Here is a 24,829-nt window from a genome sequence, read left to right as displayed (position 1 = left end):
TTATATTTCAGAACTGACTTACCCCGACCTCCTCATCTACCATGTGTCGCACTTTGTCCTCCATAGTTTCTTGCCTGTCCTCCTGGACAAAAAAAAAATATATGTAAATTTTGTGTGTGCATATGTGTATAAAAATATTTATGATATTTACACAGTAAATGTGTCTTACCGGACTTGTGATAAGTAGTTCTCTTAGCTCATCTCTTAAGTCGGAGAAACGGTCATGGAAGATGGCCATAGCCCAGGATTCTCGGAAGAAGCTGTTATGTAAACCAGAACAAAAGAGAATAATATAATTCTGATATATTACTGTGTTAAGAGACAATAGTTCCTACTTGGTGTCAGGTCTGTGAATTAGAGTGGCACAAGCAATGAACCAGGAAAAGAGCTTAAACATGCCATGACAGAATAGTAAATATTTTGACCAAAGAAATTTAAATGACCTTTTTTTGTCTCTGCTTTGTACACAATCCTGTCTTGCCTAGAAAGATTGCAGCAATTATAGAAAAGAATGATCATGACATCTTACAGCACCATCAGTTTGAATCCTCTACTTAAATCTGCAGACAAAAATTACTGATTTTGTCTAGGCCCATTAAGTTACAGACACACCTGTACAAATTCTTGATGAGGCCTTCGTCATATCTTGCTACAAGGTTGTTGAGAGAGCGCTGATGTATACCATAGAGGCAAATAAAGTTACTGGCTGGGAATTCCTGCAGCAGTTTAGAAAAAAATGCTGGATCAAATGCATCATTATGCAATAGTAACAATAAGGAAGTGTAAAGAAGAGGCAGCAGTCACAAAATGGTATCAGAATAAAATTTATTCTATTTTTTCTAAAAAAAATTTTTGTCTGGCTTTTTGTTTTGCTTTACTTTTGCTGTTAAGTAAATTATTTTAAAATCTTTATATAGACTGAATGAGATGTCAAACACTACAGAGACTGTACTAGGTATCATAGTGTGTGTGAATATGTAACCCAAACTGTTATTTTACAAATGCAAGTCCAGAAATAAGGACGTTTCGGAGTTTACCTGGCATTCTTTTCATCACACCTTATCTGCCATCAGAACTGAGTAACTTATAGCTCAGCAGCAAGTGCCAACGAGTTTTAAGTTCCATGTGCTTACCTGTTTGGAGAGGCAGACAATCTTGTCTATAGCCTGATATTGACTGATGCCAAGTTTCATATAGCCATCTTCATTTTCTGGTTGTCCAGAAAAAACCTCTCGGCCCTGGAGAGACATAAACACCCTTATGAGCGCTGACATATGGATGCCTAGGAAGTAAATGTGGGATAGATAAAATTCCAGTCTGCTACAACCTTATTTGAGTTTCATCATACTACAATCCATCAATACATCAAGTAGACTTCATGGAGTTTTATTTTTTTTAAATACTTCTCAGCTTAACAGCAGTTCTTTTAGGTCTCAATCACTGATAACTTTGTGCTTACAGGCTGAAGCTGACCCAGCTGCACGTCTGGCGGATCCATCAGTCCAGGCTTGCTTACTTCCAGATATTGGTAGCCGCCTGGGGGAAAAATCTATACATGAAATATTCACATACCTGTTATGTACGAGAACTATACACATACATAATGAATGTGTACATATAATGCAACACACATTTTTCTAATTGAATGCTCTACTTTCTTACGAGACGAGTAGTGGACTGAGCAAATAGTTATTTGGCCAAAACCCTGATGGAAAATTTATAGGCAGCAGTGATGTGGAACTCCCGTCAATTTCAGTGTGACATCAGAGAAACAGGTTACTCAGACCACGTTCATGCTCAGACTACCAGCTTTTCTCCTTGACAATAAGAGTTCTGTAGTGATTTTGGCCTACTTGTCATAAAGTCATTCAGTGTGTGTGTGTGTTGGGAGTTAATAAACTAGTTGACTAGAATGAAAACTATGCTTCTACCAGGTCTTGTAATCTTGTTGACAGAACAAAACAAAAATAAGAGAACAACCTTGACAAAAATTAAAACCAACCCCAAATCAGTAAGGCAAGTGAACTACTTTTGGGACATTTTACTAACCACAGTGAAAGATGTGCGCCTTCTGAAAGAGACCGACTCCCATCCCCCACCACCATCTACACACGTGCAGGCACGCGCACAAGCAAGGTTGTGACCTTTCCGCGAAATCAGACTTAATAGCTGTTTCTTGTCCCGTTTAGAGCATCCCTTGTCGACAAAGATCAAACAAACGGGAATGATACTCTGGACTGCAAACGCGCCACTGTGCGCAGCGTTCCGCGTGAAGGACGAGCAAAGGCCTGGGGACAGTGCCGGCCGACACTCTTGGTGTCTCCGTTGTGGTACATTGTCCGACAGAGCAGGAGGAGGTTGGGGTGGGAGAGGAAGAATGCAGAAAATGCATGACTGGCAGAGAGGAACGTCGTGTATGTTGATACGACAGTTGTGTCGCCTCCTCGCTTTCCGACCATGTCGCCGATGCCATCTGTGCATCTGAATGTCTATATTGTCAAAAGCTTTATTTTAAAATTAAGAATTGCATTGCTGAGCATGCAATATAATACAACAAAATTCGTAACTACTCCCCACATTTGTTTGAGCCTCTCTCAATCTTTGTAAGGGTTGGGTGGAGGCACAATACTCGTTTTAACGTTTGTCTTCTTTTGGTTTAATCATTCATCTATTGAAGTACACACCCTGTCGACTTTCTTCGTAGCTCTCAATGCGTGAACACCCGCCAACTGCTGTACGGCGAACTAGAGGATGGCAAGAGGAAACAAGATCGTCAAGTGCTACTAGAACACCATGAAGGAGAACCTCCAGTGGCGCAGTATCGTCTGAAGAAATGGAAGCTGCAGCCAGTGACAAGCCTGGGCTGATCCACCTAGTCCCCGGCCACAGAGACTTGCTGATGCACGCGAATGACGACGCAAAGTACATCCAGCAGTCATCAGGACAACTGAGCTCCAGCTCTGTACCAAAGACTTGAGTGGGATTGCGGGGTTATTACTCGAGAAGCCACAAACACAAATTAGTCACACGAGTCCTCGTCTTCTTCGGACACGAAGGTCAACCCACAACCTGGGTTCTGGAAGGGTTAACCCACGTCAGGGCGAATATAGCGAGCAAAGGTGAATACGCCGTTGAAAATGTTTATGTTTTCGGTTTTCTTCTTCACCTTGTAAGTTTTTTTCTGGGTTTTACGCGTTAAAATTATTTATGATGGTTTAGTGGAAGCGTTTTGACGGAATACTAGTTCAAATTTCTGATGGAAAGTCTCTCGATCAATAAGCTAGAAGAAGCTGGACGACGATCGAGGTTTTGGTGGTCGATAGTTACGGCGATATTTACATTAATTGTTATTCCATTAAAACCGCTCCATATATCTGGAGGAGTTGGTCTACATTTGCTACAAATGAGACAAGCAGACTGTGAGATGCTCTGCTATCTCTTCCGTACTTATGTCCCATTGTCCTGCACTTCAAGAAAAGTTAAAACTGTTGAAGATGCGTCTGAAGATGCGTCTTGAGCTTTGCTGGAAGAAAACAGATGAAAAGCGGATGTCCACATCATAAAAACTGTCTTTAGTAACACATGGCTAGCACCATCATACCGGTTGGTAAAGCGTCCACACGGGGTCAAGAGCAAAGCAGCCAGAAGCAGAGAGGAGGAGTGTCTCATGGTGTCATCGACGAGATTTTGGCGACGCCAGAGTTAGTAAAGCGAGGTTTGCGATGATGGGAGGACGCAGGTTAGGGTGATAGTATCGGGAAGGCGTGGTCTAGGGAAAAAAAATGGAACACCCATGGGAAGGCGGGGACAAGGGGAACGCGAGGTTTGTTTGTTTTGTTTTGTTTTTTTAAAAAAAGAAGCAGGTAGTAAGTGGCTTGATTTGCGGGGAAACAGTATGGCAGCTACATGGAGGCGTTGGTTGTTTACGGTGGCAGCTACAGGAAAGCGTGGCTTAAACAGAAAAGGGTGGCAGCGACTGGGAGGCGTGATTTACAGAGTAAAATTAGGTGTGATTTACGGTAGTGACGGCAGTGAAATAAATAAGCGTTTCTCAAAGATTCAGTATGTACTTTTTTTTTTTTAAATCACACCTGACGACCACCAAAACTGACAGCAACAAAAGACACCTCGTCGATTTTGCTTCAAGGGGGCAATGTCTTTAGTTCAAAAGACTTTTTCTCTGGTAAAATGTGAACAAGTGGATACCAGCAATCTCCTGGCGATTTTATTCACATTCTTGATTATTGGTCGATTTATTCTGCGTTTGAAAAATGAGTGTAGGGCCTGTAGATCTTAACATCGACCCATCGACATCTTCATCTAAGAACCTGATGTCATCTTCAAGCCGTCATTCAATTAACTTACTTATCATGTTCTTTGTACAGCGCCGCGAGCTTATAGCCATAGCCCTGGGTTCACTTTGCTGTTGTTGTAAGCAAAATGAAAATTGAAGCCTATTGCAGGAGTCATTAGTAACTAGTAAAATGCGAGCAGAAAGCTTCTATTTTAAAGGACGTTGCGATAACAATGTTTGAAAAGAACGCCGCTAGTTCCTAAAAGGTAAAAGTTTTTTTCTTTTTACAAAAAATAAATTGGCATAAGCGACTCTTTATCGAACTGGTGCCAGGAACGTAGTTCCCTTGTTCTCGCAAAACACCCTTGAGCCTGCACTTAGCCTGTGTTATTAACAAATATTTGCTTTTAGCTTTCACTGTTCACTTCAACATTCACGGCGTTACGCGCGCCGTAAAGTCACGTGAGCTGGTTGGTGGTGTAAGAACGATGGGATTTATACTGTGCAAGGCCATTATTTTCACTACATTTCTGGATAATCTGTGTGCGCTCGTGTTCAGCCGAAACAGAGACAAAAAATAAAAATAAAACACGGGAGAATAATTCCCAGGTTATAATTATTTAAAAAAAAGACTTTTATAACTTGCCTGTTCACATCAGTTATTTCAGAGTTCAAGCCTCCCACACTGCCTCTCCATACTGTCGAACCACACTTTTCTCTGTCATACCATGCTCTCCCCATCTCATACCATGCTCTCTCCATCTCATACCATGCTCTCCCCACTCTCATACCATGATCTGCAATAAATGCACTTTCAAATAAAACATCGCAGAACTTGAATCCGAGCAATCCTTGTGTAAAACAACATAGGTCTAAATAACAACAAAACCCACTTTTGTGTGCGCTGAGAAGATCGAACGTCTACTACCCGCTCAAATCGCAATAAAAAAGGGGTGGTGGTGGGAATTAATAGCACTTTCTGACAGGAAATCAAATATGGAAATAAAGAGATAAGGAGGAGAGAGAAGCAAGGCAGGGCGCCGAGACTGAAGGTTCCCCAACAGCACAGCATTACGTATGTAAACAAACGGTTGACCAACGTGAAAGACCGTGAGTCACCATACGCCTCCAGTACTCAGCAGAAATCAACTTAAATCAACTCAGTGCATTTCTGCATTCGTAGAAGATCGCTTTTTATGGCAAGCAATTACGTCTTGATATAAGCTACGGTAAACAGTCCTGTCTGCACGAGCAGATAAGATCTCTATCATTCTTTACAAAATAAAACACCCGTTCTATTCAAATCGTCAAGGAAAAAAAATTTTGTTTATCAATCAATAGAAATGGACTCATGGGATTGAACATAAGGCAAGAAACTGGAGGTAAGCTCTACTTTTGATGTCAGACCAGCTGGCAAGTAAAGACACGCAATCAGTAATCTTCTGATGACACTGGGGGGAAACAGGGGGCTGGAACTTTTGTGACAATCAAATAATCAAAAGTAAACACTCCCCAGCTTGTTACAACAGTTCAGGATGAAAAGTTTACAAGAAATGGTTGGGGAAACCCAGACCAAGAACTAAAGATGTCATACACATTACATACACAGGAGTCTTACTCATCAAACACAGCGTAACGCTACGACCTCTGAACTCCCTTTTGTCAGTAGCAAACAATCTGAAAAACTTTGCCCTTTGTAACAATGTTATGGAATTATTTGTTAACAAACATGCACGCGCCAAATGTTTGAATAAAAGTCGACAGCGACAAAAGTGGAGCCGGCCAACTGCTATATCGTCTGCTGCGATCATCAACAATGACTGTACCACAAACAAGCGAAAGCACGCTGACAGACGTTTGATGTATCTGTCGCCATGACGACTTGCTAGTTTGCTTGACTTGCTTGACTGTCACAATTTGCTCACTCCTGCATTAACTATAAGCCATTAATTAGTTCTTGTTAGTCAATCTCCGGGCCAATCAAACCTGCCCCGACACGTGTGAGGTCCGCCAAGAGCCTGACAGTGTTTGCTCCTCATCCACCCCACCCAGCCCTACACACCCAGCCCCCCCCCCCCACACACACACATAATAATCATATCGCTAGGAAATCGAACAGAAGCTGTTAGGTCCTCCATCAATCTCGGTGTCTACCATTTACAGTTTCCGTTTGTTTTGAGTTCGACTTTTTCGATGATTCCTTTGTTTTAATTCACGTGTGAGGATTTTGTTCGCATTACACAGACTTAACAAAAAAAGAAAAAAAAAATTCCCATCAGCGCACATGCATACAGACAGAAATATATATACACAGACAGAAATGCATGCATACAAACACAGCCACATATTTACATAAGCGTTGAGCCCGCGGGTATACACACTAGCGAACTGGATACCCGTGTGAGCCAGCATGCATATCTCCACGTGACCCCGCTGTGTCACCTGGCTCTGTAGAGGGTTGTGGGGACGATAAGGCAGCGATGGAGAGGATAAAGGCACCGTCCTCACTAAAGCTGGCCCCAAGATAAGTATAGGGCAGCGGTTCTCAACCTGTGCCTACAAGGGGGTCGCGAAGGTGGTCATTTTTTAAAAAAAGTTTCTTATACTGGTATTAGTGGAATTAGTTTACATTGTGTAACCGAGTGGTGCGGGGGCTCAAACTCCAAATCTCTTCTTCCTATTCAAGTACACTGTCTCGGCATGCAGTGACTTCTCACTTCCAAAACTCAAAACACAATCTCCCTCTCAACAATTAAGCCTCCAATCTCCCTCCTCTCGCCTTTTGCCCTCTTTCTCCCCCAATCTCTCATCGCTGACTCCCCTATATTACACCACCATATTACAAACAACTGACAAGATGAATGCTTTCGTCCGAAAAATTTCGTTGTGGACGCAAAAGATACGCCAAGAAAATATTTTTGATATGTTTCCGTGCTTGTGTAAGTGCAAGGCTGACAACTTGAATCTTGATCAGGTGAAGAATGTAATTATTGCCCATCTAAACGGACTGCAAGAAAGGTTTCAGCATTATTTCGCTGAAATTGATGTGACTAAATACGATTGGATTCGTAATCCATTTCTGGCTGATCCTAGCACAAGCGGGTTGTCCACGGAAGAAGAAGAGCAGCTCATCGACCTTTCGAGTGACCAATCCCTGAAAATGGTCTTCCAAACAACACCAGTGCCAACATTCTGGATTAGCGTCAACGGTGCTTTCTGAGAAAGCAATGAAAGTTCTTCTAACATTTTCAACTTCATATATGTGTGAGCAAGGATTTTCAGCATTGGCAGCACTGAAGTCGAAATACAGAAATCGTGTGGACGCAGAGGCTGAGCTGCGAATAGCAGTGGGTACGAACATCGCACCCAGGTTCGCTTCTTTATGCAACAGCAAGCAGGCTCAACCTTCTCATTAATCAAAGTGAGTGTCCAATAAAATAATATTTATTAGCTTTAGTAAAATTTCATTAACAGTTATACTTCTTGCAGATACGAACTTTGCTCTTCCGTTGTTGAATTGCATTGATTTCCTCGACGCGGCGTTCGAGGTTAGCTAAAGCTCCCCCCCCCCCCCCCGCTCTTCCACCGACCTCGCCGGCTAAGGGGGGTCGCGGACGTACCGGTGTTCGTCAGGGGGGTCGCCACATGTAAAAGGTTGAGAACCGCTGGTATAGGGGCTCTAACACCTCACTTACCCTGCGACTTTACAAAAATGCACACACACACCAACACCTCATGCTTCCCTACAAAACAACTCCTGCGCGTGCCACCGGCGTCTGCTCGGCGCGCCCCGTGCGTACGGACGACAGGTAACGCGCACCTGGTCCGCTGCAGGGTGGGTTGTTGTCACCTGTCGCGGGGTTCCCAGTCTCCGGCGGGCCGCTACCGTGTGTGGTGCGTGTCGTCACACCAGCTTGACCCACGCACGCTGGTTACTAACCACGCCACTCCTGTCGCCAGCTCCCACCCAACACATCCACAATTTTGTTCCGGAGCGAAAAGGAAGGTTGATCTGCCAGCGTCTACGTCTACGTCTTGCCCCCTACGTTGCCGGCGACAAGAACGTGACCCTCCTTTCGGATACGCACGCAGCAAGGTAAGTCTATTCGCTAGCACGAGGTCTGGCGAATGAAGAAGACATTGGATGGAAGCATCCTCAGCATTTTGAAAAAAAAAAAGTGACAGGAGGCGAGAGTGACATATAGCTTAATGACAAAATGTTATGACTTAATTAATTACAAATCTTCCTGTTCTGTTTATTTTTCCGATGGTGTTTCACAATTCAAAATTATTTCCAAAAGTCAGATTATACACAACATCGATCATCGGTATTTGTTTGGAAAGTAGCACACGATGCTTGCTGCGTATCTATCTAATCTACTGGTGGTATCCACGTGTCACAGCGAGGTAGGGAAGGTGTGTGATAACGGAGATGATGAAGTCGTCACAGTAACCCCGACGGCCTGTTGTCCTGTGTTTCTGTGTCGGTGAACTCACATACTGTTCACAGCGTGAAAGCTTTTACTTTCCCTGCGAGCTCTGTCTTTGATGACTTCCCTAACGCACAACATGCGTGCCCGAGCTTTGTGGCGAACAGAACATTGAAGTTTATTGAAATCGACTTTAGCCGGGGTCAAACTTTCAACGAACAGGCATAAAAGGCACACAAAATAGACAATAAAAGTAGAATATACATCTTCCAAAGTTAGGAAGTTACAAACTATAAGAACCGCACCGATCTAGGTGATGAAAAATTGATCAGAAATAATAATTGAAGAGTTCTTAAAATGTGGTGACTGACTCCAGTGTGGAAACAGCTGGGAAACCATGCTGAAGGAAAAGTGCGGGGTTTTAATTAGTTTTTCGATCGTTTGTGGCTAAAAAAGCGGTATCGGAATTTGTTGCAAACCTTGACTTTACTACCCTACTGCTATTATTAGACCTTTTACCTGTCCCCTGTGACCCTGTGGCACAAATCACTGTCAAGGTGTAGAACGATTTCCCCTTCCCCATTGACATTCCTCCTCCTCCCCCCTACTAAGTTACGAACACGTTTTATTACTTACCCCTTCTACTCTAGCCCCGGCCAACAGGACACATAGGGAGCTATGAAGAAAGTCGAACACACTGACCTGATATGTCATTCAGTGTGCTCTACTCCAGCTTTTCCCGTTCAAAAGCCGTAAAAACCATTGCTATTGTCTGATGATCTCACCCCCATGTCCTGCAGCCCTCCGCCCACTCTCACCACTAACCCACCCACCCACACACACACACACGCACGCGCACGAACACGCCCCCGACCTTAGAATAAGCGCAAAACGCGTCTGCTACACCCACCCGGGGGTCAGGGCGCGTGCCGGGTGCCAGAGAAGAGAAGGAAATGACCACTCTCGTTGGCCACCCGTATCTCTGGCCTTCTTCTCATTATCATCTCTGTTCTAAGCGCCGCGAGTGTTCGTTATCAATGGCCTTGTGACCTGCACGTGAACTTCACGCTGTGCGCGGACCACACCTTGTGTCTATTAATAGCGGGACTAATAACATTGTTTGCATTCTTTTTCTTCATTACGTTGTGTAGTGCAGCTATCTGTCAAGGTGACGCGTCTGTCTTCTTTGTTTATGGTGTTGTTGTTGTTGTTGGTTGTACCGGGTATGCCGAACACCGAATAATAATTAACGTCCAACCACTAGATATATGTCTCAACAGCCGGAACAAAACAAAAACATGTTTTTAAATTTGAAAACCATTATCCATATGAATAAATAATTTTAAATTCTAGTCCTCAGTCACCATTTCCTGTTTTCGGTAGTTCGCCTTTCATTAGTTTACAAAAGAGAGAAAACATTAAAAATATATATATAACTTATACAGTTCAGCTCAACTTTAGTCGACAAAAATGTCGAAGGAGGTAGAGTAGGGCGTCATTATTTGTTCTACCCAGTCGATAACCTGCCCCTGTAACAAACCCTATATAAGAAGTCTCTCCCAGGCCAGGTGAACAACGTGTGTGACGTCGTCCGTGTGTGACCTAACGACTTGTGGGCATTACTAACGGTTGTCCCGATCCCCTCCTCCTTCACCTCCGGTGTTCCTGATCATGCAAGATGTGTGAGCTCGTGCGTTCGCGCGTGCGAATATGTGCGGCTAACTACAAGCTTACCAGCTGCCGCCGGAAACTGCAGAAAGAGCCAAGCCCTTGTCCTGTCCGTCAATTACGATTGTTTATGTACTCGTGCTCCGTCACCTTAACATCGATCTGCATCAATAGTTACGACTTGGGAAACCGTTCTTTTAGTCAGCCCCAGCCTGCCTCGCCATGAAATATTTTAGTGCCAACATTAAAGCTTTGCTCGGCGTTTTCGCCCTTGTGCCTTCATCAGGCGATCGTCAAACGGCAGAGCACAGAGATGACCTCTAACCCCGACTTCTCTAACATCTCGCCATCTTCTCTCTCACATACAAATATGTAACCATTCCGCGGAAATCATCGCCGTTGTAGTTACAATCTGTGGTTTCAAGTGAACTGAAGCGCCGCTAAAGTTACAATCCGATTAATTGATATCAAAGCCGCATCTCTTTCTCGTTTCCTTCTTTTCTCTTCTGACCCCTGCCATCTTCCTGTTCTAAGAATTTTAAACATTTTCATAGAATGGACAAATCTGAAATTTCATTCTATTATATCTTAAGCCAACTCAGCTTGTTACAACCTGAAAGCAATACTCAGCTGGATATTCCCTGTGGGAAAAGATACCCGGATGTAACACACGAGCGAGACTTCGGCGACTTCCGACGAGAGCATATCGCGATCTAAAGACTCCATTTATAGTCAATGCCTGTAACTCGAATCTGCGAAGAGAAAATTGGTTTTCGAGAATGTGAGAAAAGCGCCGTAACTCACCAGTTCAAAAGCCGCTGACGTCACTTTGGTGAGCGGAAATGGTGTTAGCAGTGGCTCGCTGAGTAAGTGCCTCTGATAGACGATGTACAGACAATGTCAGCTATGGAAAACGTGAGTACAGGAAACACTGTGGCGCTGTCGATGAATGCAGACTTTCGTAACTTTCATTATTTCCCAACTTTTGCGTACATCTTCTGTCACTGAGAAGACAAAAGTTGTAACCAACTGTCCACAGCGTTACAATCTCTACCTGTATCAAAGTGACAGGTGAAGTAACATATATACCTGTATGAGAACATGAAGGTTTCTGAATACAACACGAGACTTTATGGTTTCCTTATGAGAGGAGAGAATCACATTAAAGCCTCATCTTTCATTGCCGACAATGCTAGAGTGCTGTGCTGTCACTTTTGTCTCAGTGACAAGTATGCTGGTCATTCAACCGTCACTTCCGGCTGTCTCTCTCCGTACATTAATTATATTAAAATCTAGTGGTAGGCAAAGCGTTAAGGGCTCGGGACATGAGTGTGAAAACGAGTTTTAGTTCATTAATACATTCAAAGCATTGCAGAAATCGTTACCGATCTACTGTTACATGTATATACAAATGCGAGGTTGGGCGTAAGACGCTGTAATTTACTGAATATATTTAGTTTTGTCGATCGCTAACGATATCTGCTAAACAACAGCAGCAACAACGACGACAGCAACAGCGCCAAGTATTGTGTATGGCCTTACAACTCTCAGCTCCCAGCCGAGCTGCCGAGGCTAACGACTCTGATTACTTCCGTATCTCCAACGCAACAGCGACAGCTTGTTTCTCTTCTCTCTTGTTTGTTTTTGTTTTGTTGTGTTTTGTTTTGTTTGTTGCTGTTTGTTTGTGTCACGTCTCTGAATAAGCGCTGTTGTAGGAGTAAGCTTCGATATATTTACTTCATCCCATTTCTACTTATTACGTCTGTCTTTAAAAAAAAAAAAAAAAAACTTTTTCTGTCTTTCAGAATTGCTCACAAAGTTACCACGTTTAAAACTTTTTTTTTATAAACCGGACAAATAACCGAAGCATCAAACATTCTCGGTGCCCTGAAGTCCTGCTGCTCTAACTACGAAGTCCTTCTGGCCAACAAGTTGAGACCTGAGCTTGTTGATCAAAGTTCGAATGTCCCGAGTATTTGCTACCCAACCGCTGGTTACAACACAACTTTGACAAACTTGGTCAAACATTTGTCCGGTTAAGAACAGCCTTTACCGCGGTCAGGCATGTGTTGCATGCCCCGACAGTCTCCCTTTCACTCACTTACATGTTTTTACATCATAATTACAGAAACAGCATTGACTGTCACATGAAAGGCAAAGATCCGTTAAACCAGTCCAACTGGTGGCAGGTAGCAGAAGGCAAACTGTCTCTAGAGAGTGGAGTGGGCGACGGGAACCAAATAAAACCATAGAATCCTCCACCAAATCCATCCAAGTCGTAGACTAAGGGTTAATGCACCAGTCAAAGAAAACCAGCGGTTAACTTATAAGATATATTGACATTGATGATAATGCTTCAAACTCAAGAGAATCGAACACGATTGCTAAAAAATGTATGCGCGCGTGTGTTGGTGGAGGGCCGTACGTACTTATATCTAAGTTACACAGAGAGAGAGAGAGATGTCAAGTATTTCTCTGAGCTGGTGGTCCTCCAATCGTGCACTTCAGTTTGTTTGGCCTGAACAAACAGTTGTATTCCATTTTTGAGCCTGCCAATAATACAGAGTTTGAACGGCTGGCACAGGAGACGGACGATGATGTGGGAAACAGAGGTCCCTCGACATTAGTCGATAGCAAGGCATAAGAATGATTGCCACACGAAAAAAAGAGAAGTTTTGATAATGTCATTCATTTCCATTTCCCTTTAAGAAACCACACGGAAATGTCAACTAAAAATAATCAATCCGTTTCCAAGGACGCTGGTATGTATTACACTGTCATTCACAAAACTGTGCGGCAGGACCCTGACTTCCTTTGTTTTAACCTTTCGACCATCTATCGTAGTGTGGTGTAGATATGTGTATCTCCGTGTTCTGCACTTGACATGTTCAACAGACAAACAACAATATGTAGCGATTTTTTTTTTATCTCGTCCGTCCGTCCATTTGTTTGTCTCAATCAGAACGTGGCCGAGCGGTAAAGTTCTCTTCACTAAGACAATGAGGATTGTAAGCCGTGTAATCAAAGCTTGTTTCTGGTAAAATATATCAACATTCTGGACGTTTACAAGGTCGGACTAACTAGTTTACTGTGCCAGAGACCTCAATGTTTATTCGGCGTGACCAGCCACCAATGAAGCAATACAGTTTTGCACATACACGTTGACGAGCTCTCGATGTCACGCGCTAACAAGATCCTCCTGTCCACATCTCCAGCTTCCGTAACAGGTCCCATCCACATTTTCCTTCCAATAAATCCAGTAAAATAAATCAAATGAATCACTGTATTCAAACTTTAAAGGTTTTCTCATAAAAGGTCCAGAAAACCCGCAAAATAAAAAGTATCTCATGTATGCCCTTAATTATCAAACATAATACAAATAAATATGAAAACCCTATTTAAGTAATTATTGTTTACAAAAGTGGGTTTGTTAAGTATTTCCTACATTTTATGTTTTTTTCCCCCCGGCTGTGTGACAGGATGACAAAGTTTGAGGACCGAGTACCAGTTAGGTCACGAAGTTAACGATTTGCGGCGTTTTACTGGCAGCTTGTGTGTTTAGACACGGAAATGAATTCCACAGCAACCGTCGTGGTCGTTTCTCAAGCAGCATCAGCAGCCATCGATTGCCTGTTCCCCTCCCTCCTTTCTCTGTGGATGGACTGCAGCCTCCCAACGACAGCACACTTCTCCGGAATCAAAGGCATCGCCATTAGAGGGGAGCGTCTCCGCTGAGCTCAGACAAATGTTGATCAGCAAAATCAATTTCAGTTTGTGTGTTGTCCAGTTTTTAATTTTCTTATTGAAGCCCACTGTTGTCCGATAACTGGGAATGTTTTAATCCACTTATCACAAAGCCTCAGTTGGATTGTTAAGTTGTCCAGTTTACTTCCTTCTACAGTTTTCTTGGAAAAACTTCTCTCTCCCTCATTCTCTCTCTCTCTCTCTCTCATACATAGAAATTTCTGAAAGTAAACTGTCGAAGGAAGTAAATAGAGAGTGACCAGATTTATTTCCTTACATTGACTTCCCAAATCTGTATTGGAGCAGCTAACTACTAACTTAAAAGGAAGTATATATCAAATAATTTTCTTCAACAAGCTGTGAAATCCTAAGTCATGTTTCTTTTCTCTTTGTACTTCCGCAACACGCGATACAACATGAGGCAGACCTGTGTCAAGCAGAATGGGATCTCAGTTCCCATGGCAAGTTGCAGAAAGCACTTTCATTTTTCTCACGAACACCCTGTTGTTGCATCACATTGACACAAAATGCGCGTGTATCAACAATTCAGGTTTCCAGAAACAACGATGTGTCCCACTTTCCGATTCTACATCCACGACACTGGAAACATGTCACGTCGGGAGGCAAGATGAGATGAACTCTTGAAATTATTTTCCGAGAAGCATTTAAAAATTAACGGAGTTCTCCCGTTAACATTAACGTCCCCATTAGAAATATTTTTTCCTTTGCATTGTACAGTGTTGCTGATGGCTGATTTACTTTCTCAGGACGTTTTACACCCCTTGTATTACTCCGCACTACACTTGTTACACAACATGGAGTACCTTCACGTCAGCAACAAACAGAAACCTCTCTAAATGTAAACAGAAACGTAAGATGAAGTCAGTAATATCCTGCTTCTGCTAAAATTATATGATGACAGGATTTACTGCCATAAATTGATGTTGGTATCCATGTTGTGGAAACAACGTTAGATGTCGATCCCACGCGAGCTTCGCTATCTTCTCCATCTCGTCGTCATTCAGCTCCCAACAGTCGGCACATCGGGAGTGTCTCATCCTTGCTCGACAGTTCCTGCCACTCAGCTGATACAGTAAGCCACATTGTAACATTTTATGTACCTCTTAACATCCCATCACGACTGGTGAATAATTGAGTAACGAGAGAGGAGAGCGTGAATTCATATTTGTTACAATTGAAGAAGCGAGCCTGTCCAACAGCTAGATCATGTCTATATACATATTAAACTTTTTACTGTTTGTAAAATGTTCTCGAACAGTAATCTGCACCCATTCTTCAAATTGCGACTGAAAAGTCCCAATACCAAGCACAGACAGTGTGACGTTTTAAAGAACCTGATATCAAGCAAAGAAAAATTACTAAACAAGAAAATTTGTGGAGCTGCAAATGTCGGCGTTGACCATTTCTGGTCTCCAATTCGATATAATCTTGTTTATTCCTTTCGGCTTCTCTTGCTACCCAAAACATCATCTTGGAGGTAGAGGTGGTAGTAGTGGTGGCTGGTGAAAGTAAACACTAGCAAACGACCACACCTGTCCCGCTGCCTGGACTTGACCATTAATGCCTGTGTATCCCATAGAGACAAACTCCACTGACGACCGAGCTTTCACCACGCCACTGCTTTTGTGATGAATTGTGATGAAATGCCGCGCAGGTTGACCACAGACGGGATCCATTTGTAAACGACTCGTCAGCTGAGAATCGTTAACTGCGAACAAAACAGCTGTCATGTGACATAGAAACAGCTGTCATGTGACATAGAAACAGCTGTCATGTGACATTGAAACAGCTGTCATGTGACATAGAAACAGCTGTCATGTGACATAGAAACAAGCTGTCGTGTGACGTAGAGATGCTCCTAACCCCGTGCCCCACTGTCCACCGCCGTCTTTATTGCCAACACTTAGGGTGATACGCATGCGTGAGGCAGTGCGGAGCGTTACGATCCACCCGGGGCACCCGGGGCACGCGGGGCAGCGACTTTTTCGTGTGCAGCGATTTTTCCGATGCATGCGCGCACCGTCTTTTAATGTGTCCCTTCACGGTGTCCATTGTCGATGCTATACTTTCATTTGCATTTCGCTTGCGTAACTGCTGATTGCGTTTTGTGGAAGCTGCTATGGTGCAGTGAGTAAAGTGAGTGGTTTTCAGTGTGAACGCTGTGGGTTCGATTTTTCCCGTTGGTAGGCACGCTTTATTTTGTATTTAATTTGTTGTTGTTCTTGAGAGATTTTGTGTGTGTGTGTGTGTGCGTGTATTAAATTGCTAGGTTGGTGTCCAGTCACTTAATCCCCAGACACTTCATCCCCGACACTTCATCCCCTAGACTTTTAATCCCTAAGCACTTAATCCCCGACACTTCATCCCCAGACACTTAATCCTTTATAAAGCATTATGTAATGCTTCTATCAAAGCACTGAATTAGAATACGTCATCCCCACACTGTACAGAGCAATGTGTGATGTGTGATTTCTAATCACTGATTCTTCTATAAAGCATTGTCATATTGATTAGCAGCAATTACCTCGCGAACACTCAAGAACAATTTTCATATCATATTGTTGAAGAACATTAAATTTACTAGCTTATATGAACTTTAACTAATGTTGTAGATGTTCAAATGACGTTGAAGTTAATAGCATGATTTGAATTTGGATTATTTGAATTTCAATTAAATTTTTCGCTGACTTCATAATTTTTATAGTTAAGGATTTAGTTTAGGGATTAAGTGTCTGGGGATTAAGTGCTTAGGGATTAAAAGTCTAGGGGATGAAGTGTCGGGGATGAAGTGTCTGGGGATTAAGTGACTGGGAACCTGCTAGGTTCACATCTATGATTAAGACAGAGATAGACTTGGCTTAGGTTTCGGGTTAGCTTTTGTATATATTTAAGGTTTTGTCTTTCATTTAGACCAAACGACCAGAGCAAAGGTTTGTTAACCGCGTTTGACTGCTCGCTCATGCGTACAACAGATCAGCTGCTCGAGTCAGTGCAGAAAAAAAAATCGCGTCCGGTTATTGTCATGGTCTCAATATTCTCGCATGTGACGGCCACGAGCACCAGCGGAGGAAGACTTACCTGGCAGGTAGCCTCCCAAAAGGCGGGGACTTCTGTACATGGGGATGAGGTTGAGGGGCTCCTCGGGGGGTGAAGACATGGAGTCCAGGGTGGGATCAAACAACCTCAGCATCTCGTTGGCGAGCTGCAACAAACGAAAGGCACCGAGTGAGCTCCACTGCACCTGGTGACCTGGTTCTGTGAACCTGAAGTGTTACAGGTCACAGTCAGGCCCAGCTTCACGCCCGAAGTTACCATACCACAAGAATTATTTACTAGTCTGAAAAAGTATTTTGAAAAATGAATGATGAAGTCAGTACTATTGTCAATATAATGTTAAGCTTGTACAATTAAAGTGATTTAGAACATTTTTCAATCCATAGAAACTCGAACAAATTGTTTTATGCATCAAAACCAATTTCAGAAAGGGATAAAAGTCTTTTTTATGCCATCCAAACCATACACTGCACAAGTCAGAAGAGTGTTGTAAAGATTAAGGTTACTTAGCAACTGTGAGACATTTACTGAAACTGAGATAGAAAAAATAACTCTCACATCATCTCTTTCTTACTCACACACCCTTTCTCTCTTTCACACACGCGGGCGCGCGTACGTTTGTATTTAAATATTAAAGACAGGAGAAGGAACGACAGAAACTAACAAATACAGTCATGAATAAAATACAATCATATATGTGTGTTTTACATCTGTAATTATATTTTATTCATGTCTATGTCGTTCCCACTCGTGCTCTCGCGCCATGACAATAGCTCGGAATGAGTTTCATGCTATTTACACACGCGCCTCTCCATTGATTGTTCTTCCCATGCTTGTCCTCGTGTTAAATATTTTGATATGGCGGCGACTGCTTGCTGCATCTTACGGAAGCACAAATGTTCACTAATGCATTCTGTGATCAGAATGCTTTTACTGCTATCGACCACTCGGCGAGGAATGAGCTGTGCGCAGCACTCTCCTTGTCCCTTCTGTCTTCTGGCCTCGTTCTGGGAGGCCTGCTGGCAGCACAAATATCTCTTCTTTGTTTGTATTCTCCAGCACTTCAAAAGCACGATATTTCTGTGTCCCCCAAGCCTCGCACACTTCAAAAAAAAAAAAAAAAACACACTCAGTTTTCAATCGTTTCGGGGTAGAAGCACACCTGATGGCCGCTGCTACCTGCGCTCGCACGTGACCAACGTCCTCTCTCCTGTCCACGCTCCAGTGGTCACACAGCTATTACTCTGCGCTCTTATCATTCATCGCCCTCTCGGGTTAGATTGGAAGAAAACTCGTTTACATTCTGGAATCAACCTGTGCACGCTAAGGGCACCTATCTTTTCGTCGCGCCCATTATCCATTATCAGAAGCAGGGTTGCTACCTCAATGACCGATTTAAAGATGGCCAGAGATTGTCTAGCGACTGTTAGCGAGAAGAGATTGTCCAATCCATGTATAATTGCGCGAGGTCAACGGCTGGCACCGGCTGACATCAGCAGAAGAGTGGTCTTCAGGTTAGAACTGCCATGGGACAAGACCTGTCTCTTGACAACAGGTCAGAGATGACCTTTGAAATCAGTATCTTATAAGGAATAAAACCCATTCATTGTAAAACAAGTTTATATTCGGATTAAGGATTTTTTTTTTTTTAATGTAACCGGGCAAACATGGACGTGAGTTTCAGCAAGTCTGGTATATTTTACCCGACAGTTAGTGTACATAACAACTTCACCCGACAGCTACGTGTATCTAAAAACGTTCACGGCTGCACATGGCGGCCTGGACCTCTGGGAGGCTGCGCACTTGAGTATATTGTCCAGAGTAAGAGCTGTCCACTCCTTGTCACACCCAATGAACACCCGTCATTGTATGCTGCTCTCGTTATTCACGGCATAAACGGAACAATTAGTACTCGAGAAATTCTTTCGCACGCGTCATGCTCGAATAGGTCTCAGGCCTTCCTCCCGTTGCTCGGATTCTCCTCCTTCATTACCGCTGAAATGAGACCTTCCTCATTCCGTCCTCCTCTCCGTCACTCAAGTATCACAAGCCTCTGGTTATCCGGAAACAAGTCCAGGTATTGATGTGATATCCGTGTACAATAGACAGAGCTAGATCAAAGGAAGACCTAGTACTATCAAAGCAGGACATCTCTGTTGCTCCACGCAGTTTTTACACCTCTTTGCCGCCTCTGGGTAATCAGCAGCGAACCGAGTTTGCAGACTGGTGGACCGGAACGAGCGTCATCCATGCGTGAATATTAACGCTGCGATGAATTGCGAGACGATGACGTCGAGCTGCAAGGGCTGGACCCGTTGCCGGTCCACTGATGGCAGCCATGCCTCACCTCTACAGTTAACAACGACCTGAACTAACACTCATCTTCAATGGTCTGTCACCGGTGACAACAAAAATGGCGGTGCTAATTGTTTGTGACACGAAGTGGCCTTGGTCACCATGCAAACAATTTATTTGTTTCGCTCGCTGATGGTTCGCACTGCTTTGTCCCATAAACAAATCGCCGCAGTAGGCTTGTCATTGAGAAATGTAAGGTCCTGTAATTTATATTTGTGAGCAGAAAACGGATGTTTGACTTTTAAACGTTTGCAGCTTCTGCTTAACGTGTATCTCTTTAATTTTTTTCTTGCAGATTACAGAAATCGGCCCAGGACAAGATGATCCTAGCCTGAACTGTCGTCAGAGCAACCGGTATGGCCGCTGACTGGACCAATTTCGGACTGCTTTGGACATCAAACAGGTTAAGTTCCAGCGAAACGAGTGATAAATGGATTGTTGTCGGGTCAGAGGAAGAAGATGAATGACATCTTTAAGCTTCAAGAAGCTTAGAGGTAATTTGTTTCTCATTCGATGTGCTGCAGACTGTTTTTGTGGAGACCAACGGTTCCCCATCACTGGCTCGCACTTGGCGGGTCACGAGACCTCGACATCTACGACGCGTGAACGCACCTTCAACGGGTGGCGATAGAGAATTACTCTCCATCAGTTGGGGAAAAACTCAACAATTGTTTTGTGTCAAACAGGAGGAAGATCCGACTGAACAGTCCTCCTACACTCTTTCAACTTTCTTTGTAATTTGTCATCAGCTCTCTCGTACCTGCACTGACTCTGCAGCATCCCAGCTGCTCGTTTAAGTCCACGGGTGCTGGTGTTTTTCGTGAAACTTCTGAATCATCAAACATTACAAATTCACGACCACTGATGACGCTAAAGCTTTCAATTTTTCATGGATGTCTTTCGGTGATCAGCGAGCAAATCTGAAAGGCTGTAAGCCTCCCTTGCTCACCTTCATCCTGTCTTCCTTTCATCGTCTCTGAGTCAATCTACAGCCAATCTTTTGATGTTTCCAAAAGAACAAAGCAACAAGCAGGGTCATTACGTCCGCAAGAGTGAACGCCAGAGGGCGCCCTGCCGGCTGAAGGAAGTGACGACACCGATATGTACGAAAACATCACCACGACGGACTGGATCTACATGACGTCAGAGTGCGTGGTAGGCGTGTTCTCCACGCTGGGCAACGGCCTGGTGCTGCTGGCCATCTTCAAGACGCACGCTCTGCGCACCATCACCAACTGCTTCATCGGCAGCCTGGCCGCCGCCGACATGTTGGTGGGCCTGGTCATCCCGCCCACCGCCATCCTCGTCTTCCGCGGCCTGCCGAGAAACTTCCATGCCTGCGTCTTCATCAACTCCCTCGTCGTTCTCATCACCAACATCTCCATCCTCAACCTGGCCGCCGTAGCGCTGGAGCGCTTTATCGCCATCCGATACCCGTTCCACTACCACAGGCTGCTGACCATCCAGCGAGCCATGTACGTGGTGGTCATCACCTGGATCACAGCCATCTTGGTGGGCCTGATTCCCACCATGGGATGGAACAAGGGCTCGGACAACTTCACGGACTGTTCCTTCACGAAGGTTATCCGGTATGATTACTTGGTCTACTTCATCTTCTTTGGGATCAACATCCCGCCCCTCCTCTTCATGTTTGTCATCTACCTGTACATCTACCACACCATCCGCAAGCACCGAAGGCGCTCAGTTTCCCAGGTGAGGGTGCTGCCCCCGGGCCTGCGTCGCTCCATTCATCAGCGGGCGAAGGAGGTGCGCGGGGCGCAGTGCCTAGCTTACGTCATCATCCTCTTCGCTATTTGCTGGCTGCCCCTCCATATTCTTAACTGTATTTCACACTTCGCTCCCGAAAAATCCCCACATCCGAATGTCTTGCTCGTGACCATCGTGCTCAGTCACGCCAACTCTTGTGTCAACCCTTTCTTCTACGCGTATGGCAATACAAAGTTCAAGCAGGCGATGAAGAAAATCTTGCTGTGTGGACGCTTGGACCCTACGCACAATTCCGACTCTCTCCCCACCGATGGCCAATCGTACCGACGTTCGGTGTTCAACAAGGACAATGCCACATCCTTCGATGGTAAGGACCAGTCGCATAACAGACAACTAGAACTATTCTCCAGTGACGACACAAACGTGTTACAGCAAGTGTCTCCGTCCGCTTGGCACCTGGACGTTCAGGGTGAACCCCACGGGAGATTAAACGGTGGTTTCGATGACAAGGATTCTGCGATCGCGATTCAACCTCCAAATGAGCGAAGAATTAACAAATCTGTCTCATGGAATGATGAAAGTGTGAGCCATGATAAGCTGCCGACGACTGCCCCCAGCAGGCAGGACATCAACGATGACATCGGCGATAACATCGATAATCCACACAGCTCCGTGCTGCCCACGTTCGGCAGCAAGGCTTCTGCCATGTCAGAAACTGAGCACACAAGCTTGGATCCACTTCCAATCATGATTCCTCTTACAAACTCACTCGTAACGGCTCTCGAAAGTCCTCGACACTTAGCTTTAAGCGAATCACAAGGAACTGCACAGCCTGACATCAGCCCACCACAAGTTCGGCGTCGGAGCTTCCAAACCCCGAGTCAGCCTCAACTGGACAAAGTTCACCCTCTCTATCCTCAACGTCTAAATGCGGGAGATCCGGGCATCCCCGTCAAACAGTTCCTGTGTGGGCTGAGCGAGGACTATGGGCAAGTGGTGATGAATTTGTGCTCGACAGACGATGCAGACACAGAGTACGACGAGACCTCGGTAGGACCAGTTGACGATAGTCATCACCATAACGTCTACGTCGAGCAAGCACACAGCACAAATTCATCTGATCCCCCAGAAGGTATCACTCGTGCGGCCTCTCCTTCGCCGCCCTTGCTTTTCCATAAAGTGAGGCTGAAGGTCCCCCCGGATACCGAACACATGGACATTTCCTCGCCATCAGAAAATTCCTGTAAAAACTCTAGTGATGAAGTGAAAAGCGTGAAGTCTTTTTCAGAAAACGAGGACATATTTGGATCAAAGAGCTTTATTTCAATACGTTTATGATGACAGGCTCTTAGACGAATGTTATTTTAGTGAAAGAAACATTTTCCAAACGTCAAACAAACTATTCGTGAAAACTAATCAAAACTGCTACTGTGATACTTAGGTAATTTAATTTACTCTGTCCATCTTCAAGGTTGTAAACTACGCCGACTACTAAGAATAGCGTGTGAAATGTTAATGCCCGCGGTCGTCTGCTTGCTCCACTTCTGTCCTTGTCCATTGGTGTGTTGTTGTTAGCCGTAGTTTCACATAAAAGCAAAGTAAACATATTGATTCCAACCCATTTTATTTATGTCCTGTTCATTCAATCATTCTTCTAGGTAGAGCAAACAAAAGTTTTAAAAGTATAGAATTTTTTTAAAATACTGTCAATGCTACACCCACAAGCTCAATTCGACAAATAATTAAAAAAAACACCGCAATAGATGACTGCGTAGATGTTCTGCAAGGTCGTTTTGCAAATGTTCGGGAAAACATCTGTGCTCGGTGAAGACGGAGATCATTAATTTTAAAAACCAATAAGCCAACAGGTTGACAGGATAACAGACACACTAGTATGCGCTCGCGCGCACACACATAAAAAACAGTGTTACAGTTGGGATAGTGAATAATAACTAGAACAGTATTTTTATGGAAAAGAAAGAGAGAAAAAAAACTTGAATAATCATCTCTTCACAACTATTAACGTCGATATTTTTTGCTAAATTTATGATTTACTCATTCATTCCTATGATGAATAATGTTTAGCGTCTCCGTAAAGATTAATCGTTAAAAAGCACAGACAAAAGGCGGATCTGTCATCATCCGAACACTTGTGGCTTGTGACAAATAAGTTAGAGTAGAACACGGCGGATAAGACTGCTGCAATCAACATTACTCCACTCCGCGGTTAGCCGCCGTGAAAATACGAACACTCACAAGCCATTAATCGCAGTTAGTGTGCTTTAAAAATAAAACTTGAGTCCAGCTGGCATTTTATGCTCAGACGACGAGAAATATAAACAAAGATCCGGTGTGTTTATGTATTGGTTGCACTGCTCACGCTGGTCGATCTTATGGACAAGTTTGCTGCCAACGGTAGCCATGAAGACCGTTCATTACTATAGAAACGGCTGCAATTATTCTGGATGTTTAAACGCTCGGTTGAGTCACAGTCATGGGGATTAAGAACTGCGAAGAGGGAGAGAACGAGGAAAGCATGTCAAAAATAAAAAATTTTCATTGAAGACCTGACTTTCAACTGAGATTTGAATTTCATCGCAAAACTGATTTTGAGGTATAGAAAAGGCAGCGCCACAAGAAATTTAACTCAAGTTTACAATTCTGTCCAGATCATGTCCATTTTTAGAGATTTTCTTGTGTGTTACTTGTGTCTCGTCAATAAAATCAATCAAACTTCAAAGTGTGATACTTATCAATTCTGTTCGAATTCATAGTGATTTGAATCCTTCATGGTCATAGAAAAGAACAAGGGAAATAACAGTCTCGAGATTGTGGATAGAATAATAGGTAGCAATCACAGAATTTCACTAACATTTTCTCCCCTAAGCCCAGCCAGTGTGACTAACAACAATGCAGTGCCTTCAAGACGGACGCACTCACACAGTGTAATAAAACAAAAGACTGTAAACTTGTGGAAGGCATCAAGTTTCACAAACTTATTTTCTTGCTTGAAATAAAACGTGTAAAGTTAGAAAGAAGCAGACTTTTATTGACCATTTAAACATCTAAAAACTGAACGAAACGGGATTGAATAGAAGTGAACTGAGAGGGTGGCTTTGTTGTGGGCTCAGTGTGTGTCATGTGTCTTCAAACAGTACCGCGGACTGTCTGTAAGTATGTGTGTGTAGGTGTGTGCGCGTGCATAAATGTACATAATGATAAAGTTCATTTATACAGCGCTCTACCCCACCATCAAAGGCTAGAAAAAATGCCTTACAGAAAAGAAATAATAATAATAATAATAATATAAAATTAATAAATATAGTATATATATATATATGTGCGCACTTTTATGTTAGTAAAGGTTTGTTTTCCTTCGAACGCCAAACATCGATCTGTGTGCAGCAGCCAAGGAATCAACATGTCAGCCTCATTAATATCACCTTAGGTGTGTGTTTCCGACTCTCTGATCAACAGATTCTGTCGCGGTATCTGCCAATCTGCTGCGCACCCGAGCGACTTTCATACAGAATGT

At 43.7% G+C, this 24,829-nt stretch overlaps 2 protein-coding genes across 6 annotated transcripts in view; one reads left to right on the top strand and one right to left on the bottom strand.

Moving 5' to 3' along the window:
- LOC112569908 (cilia- and flagella-associated protein 61-like) overlaps positions 1 to 24,829 on the bottom strand; it is a 50,486-nt gene that overhangs the window by 283 nt on the left and 25,374 nt on the right. For 2 of the 3 annotated variants that reach the window (XM_025247984.1, XM_025247983.1), the window contains exons 24-28: positions 17,236 to 17,359; positions 1,460 to 1,536; positions 1,134 to 1,238; positions 613 to 716; positions 23 to 260 (exon numbers count right to left, since the gene is read on the bottom strand). In XM_025247984.1, the coding sequence (XP_025103769.1) occupies positions 23 to 260; positions 613 to 716; positions 1,134 to 1,238; positions 1,460 to 1,536; positions 17,236 to 17,359 (648 nt within the window). The remainder of the gene's footprint in view (positions 1 to 22; positions 261 to 612; positions 717 to 1,133; positions 1,239 to 1,459; positions 1,537 to 17,235; positions 17,360 to 24,829) is intronic. The other variant, XM_025247986.1, reaches the window with a different exon arrangement.
- On the top strand, positions 8,003 to 24,034 carry LOC112569912 (beta-2 adrenergic receptor-like). Of its 3 annotated transcripts, none has more exons than XM_025247991.1 (2): positions 8,003 to 8,390; positions 19,862 to 24,034. In XM_025247991.1, exon 2 carries the CDS (start codon positions 20,668 to 20,670, stop codon positions 22,630 to 22,632), a length of 1,965 nt encoding a protein of 654 aa, XP_025103776.1. In that variant the 5' UTR covers positions 8,003 to 8,390; positions 19,862 to 20,667; the 3' UTR covers positions 22,633 to 24,034. The 3 variants fall into 3 exon arrangements, with proteins under 3 accessions (XP_025103776.1, XP_025103777.1, XP_025103774.1); XM_025247992.1 differs by lacking the exon at positions 8,003 to 8,390 and adding an exon at positions 11,176 to 11,307; XM_025247989.1 differs by lacking the exon at positions 8,003 to 8,390 and adding an exon at positions 13,656 to 15,229.

Source organism: Pomacea canaliculata, linkage group LG8 (assembly GCF_003073045.1).
Source record: "Pomacea canaliculata isolate SZHN2017 linkage group LG8, ASM307304v1, whole genome shotgun sequence".
In the NCBI taxonomy this organism is placed as follows: domain Eukaryota; kingdom Metazoa; phylum Mollusca; class Gastropoda; order Architaenioglossa; family Ampullariidae; genus Pomacea; species Pomacea canaliculata.
Note: the sequence above shows the minus strand (reverse complement) of the source record. Positions and strands in the feature narration are given on the sequence as shown.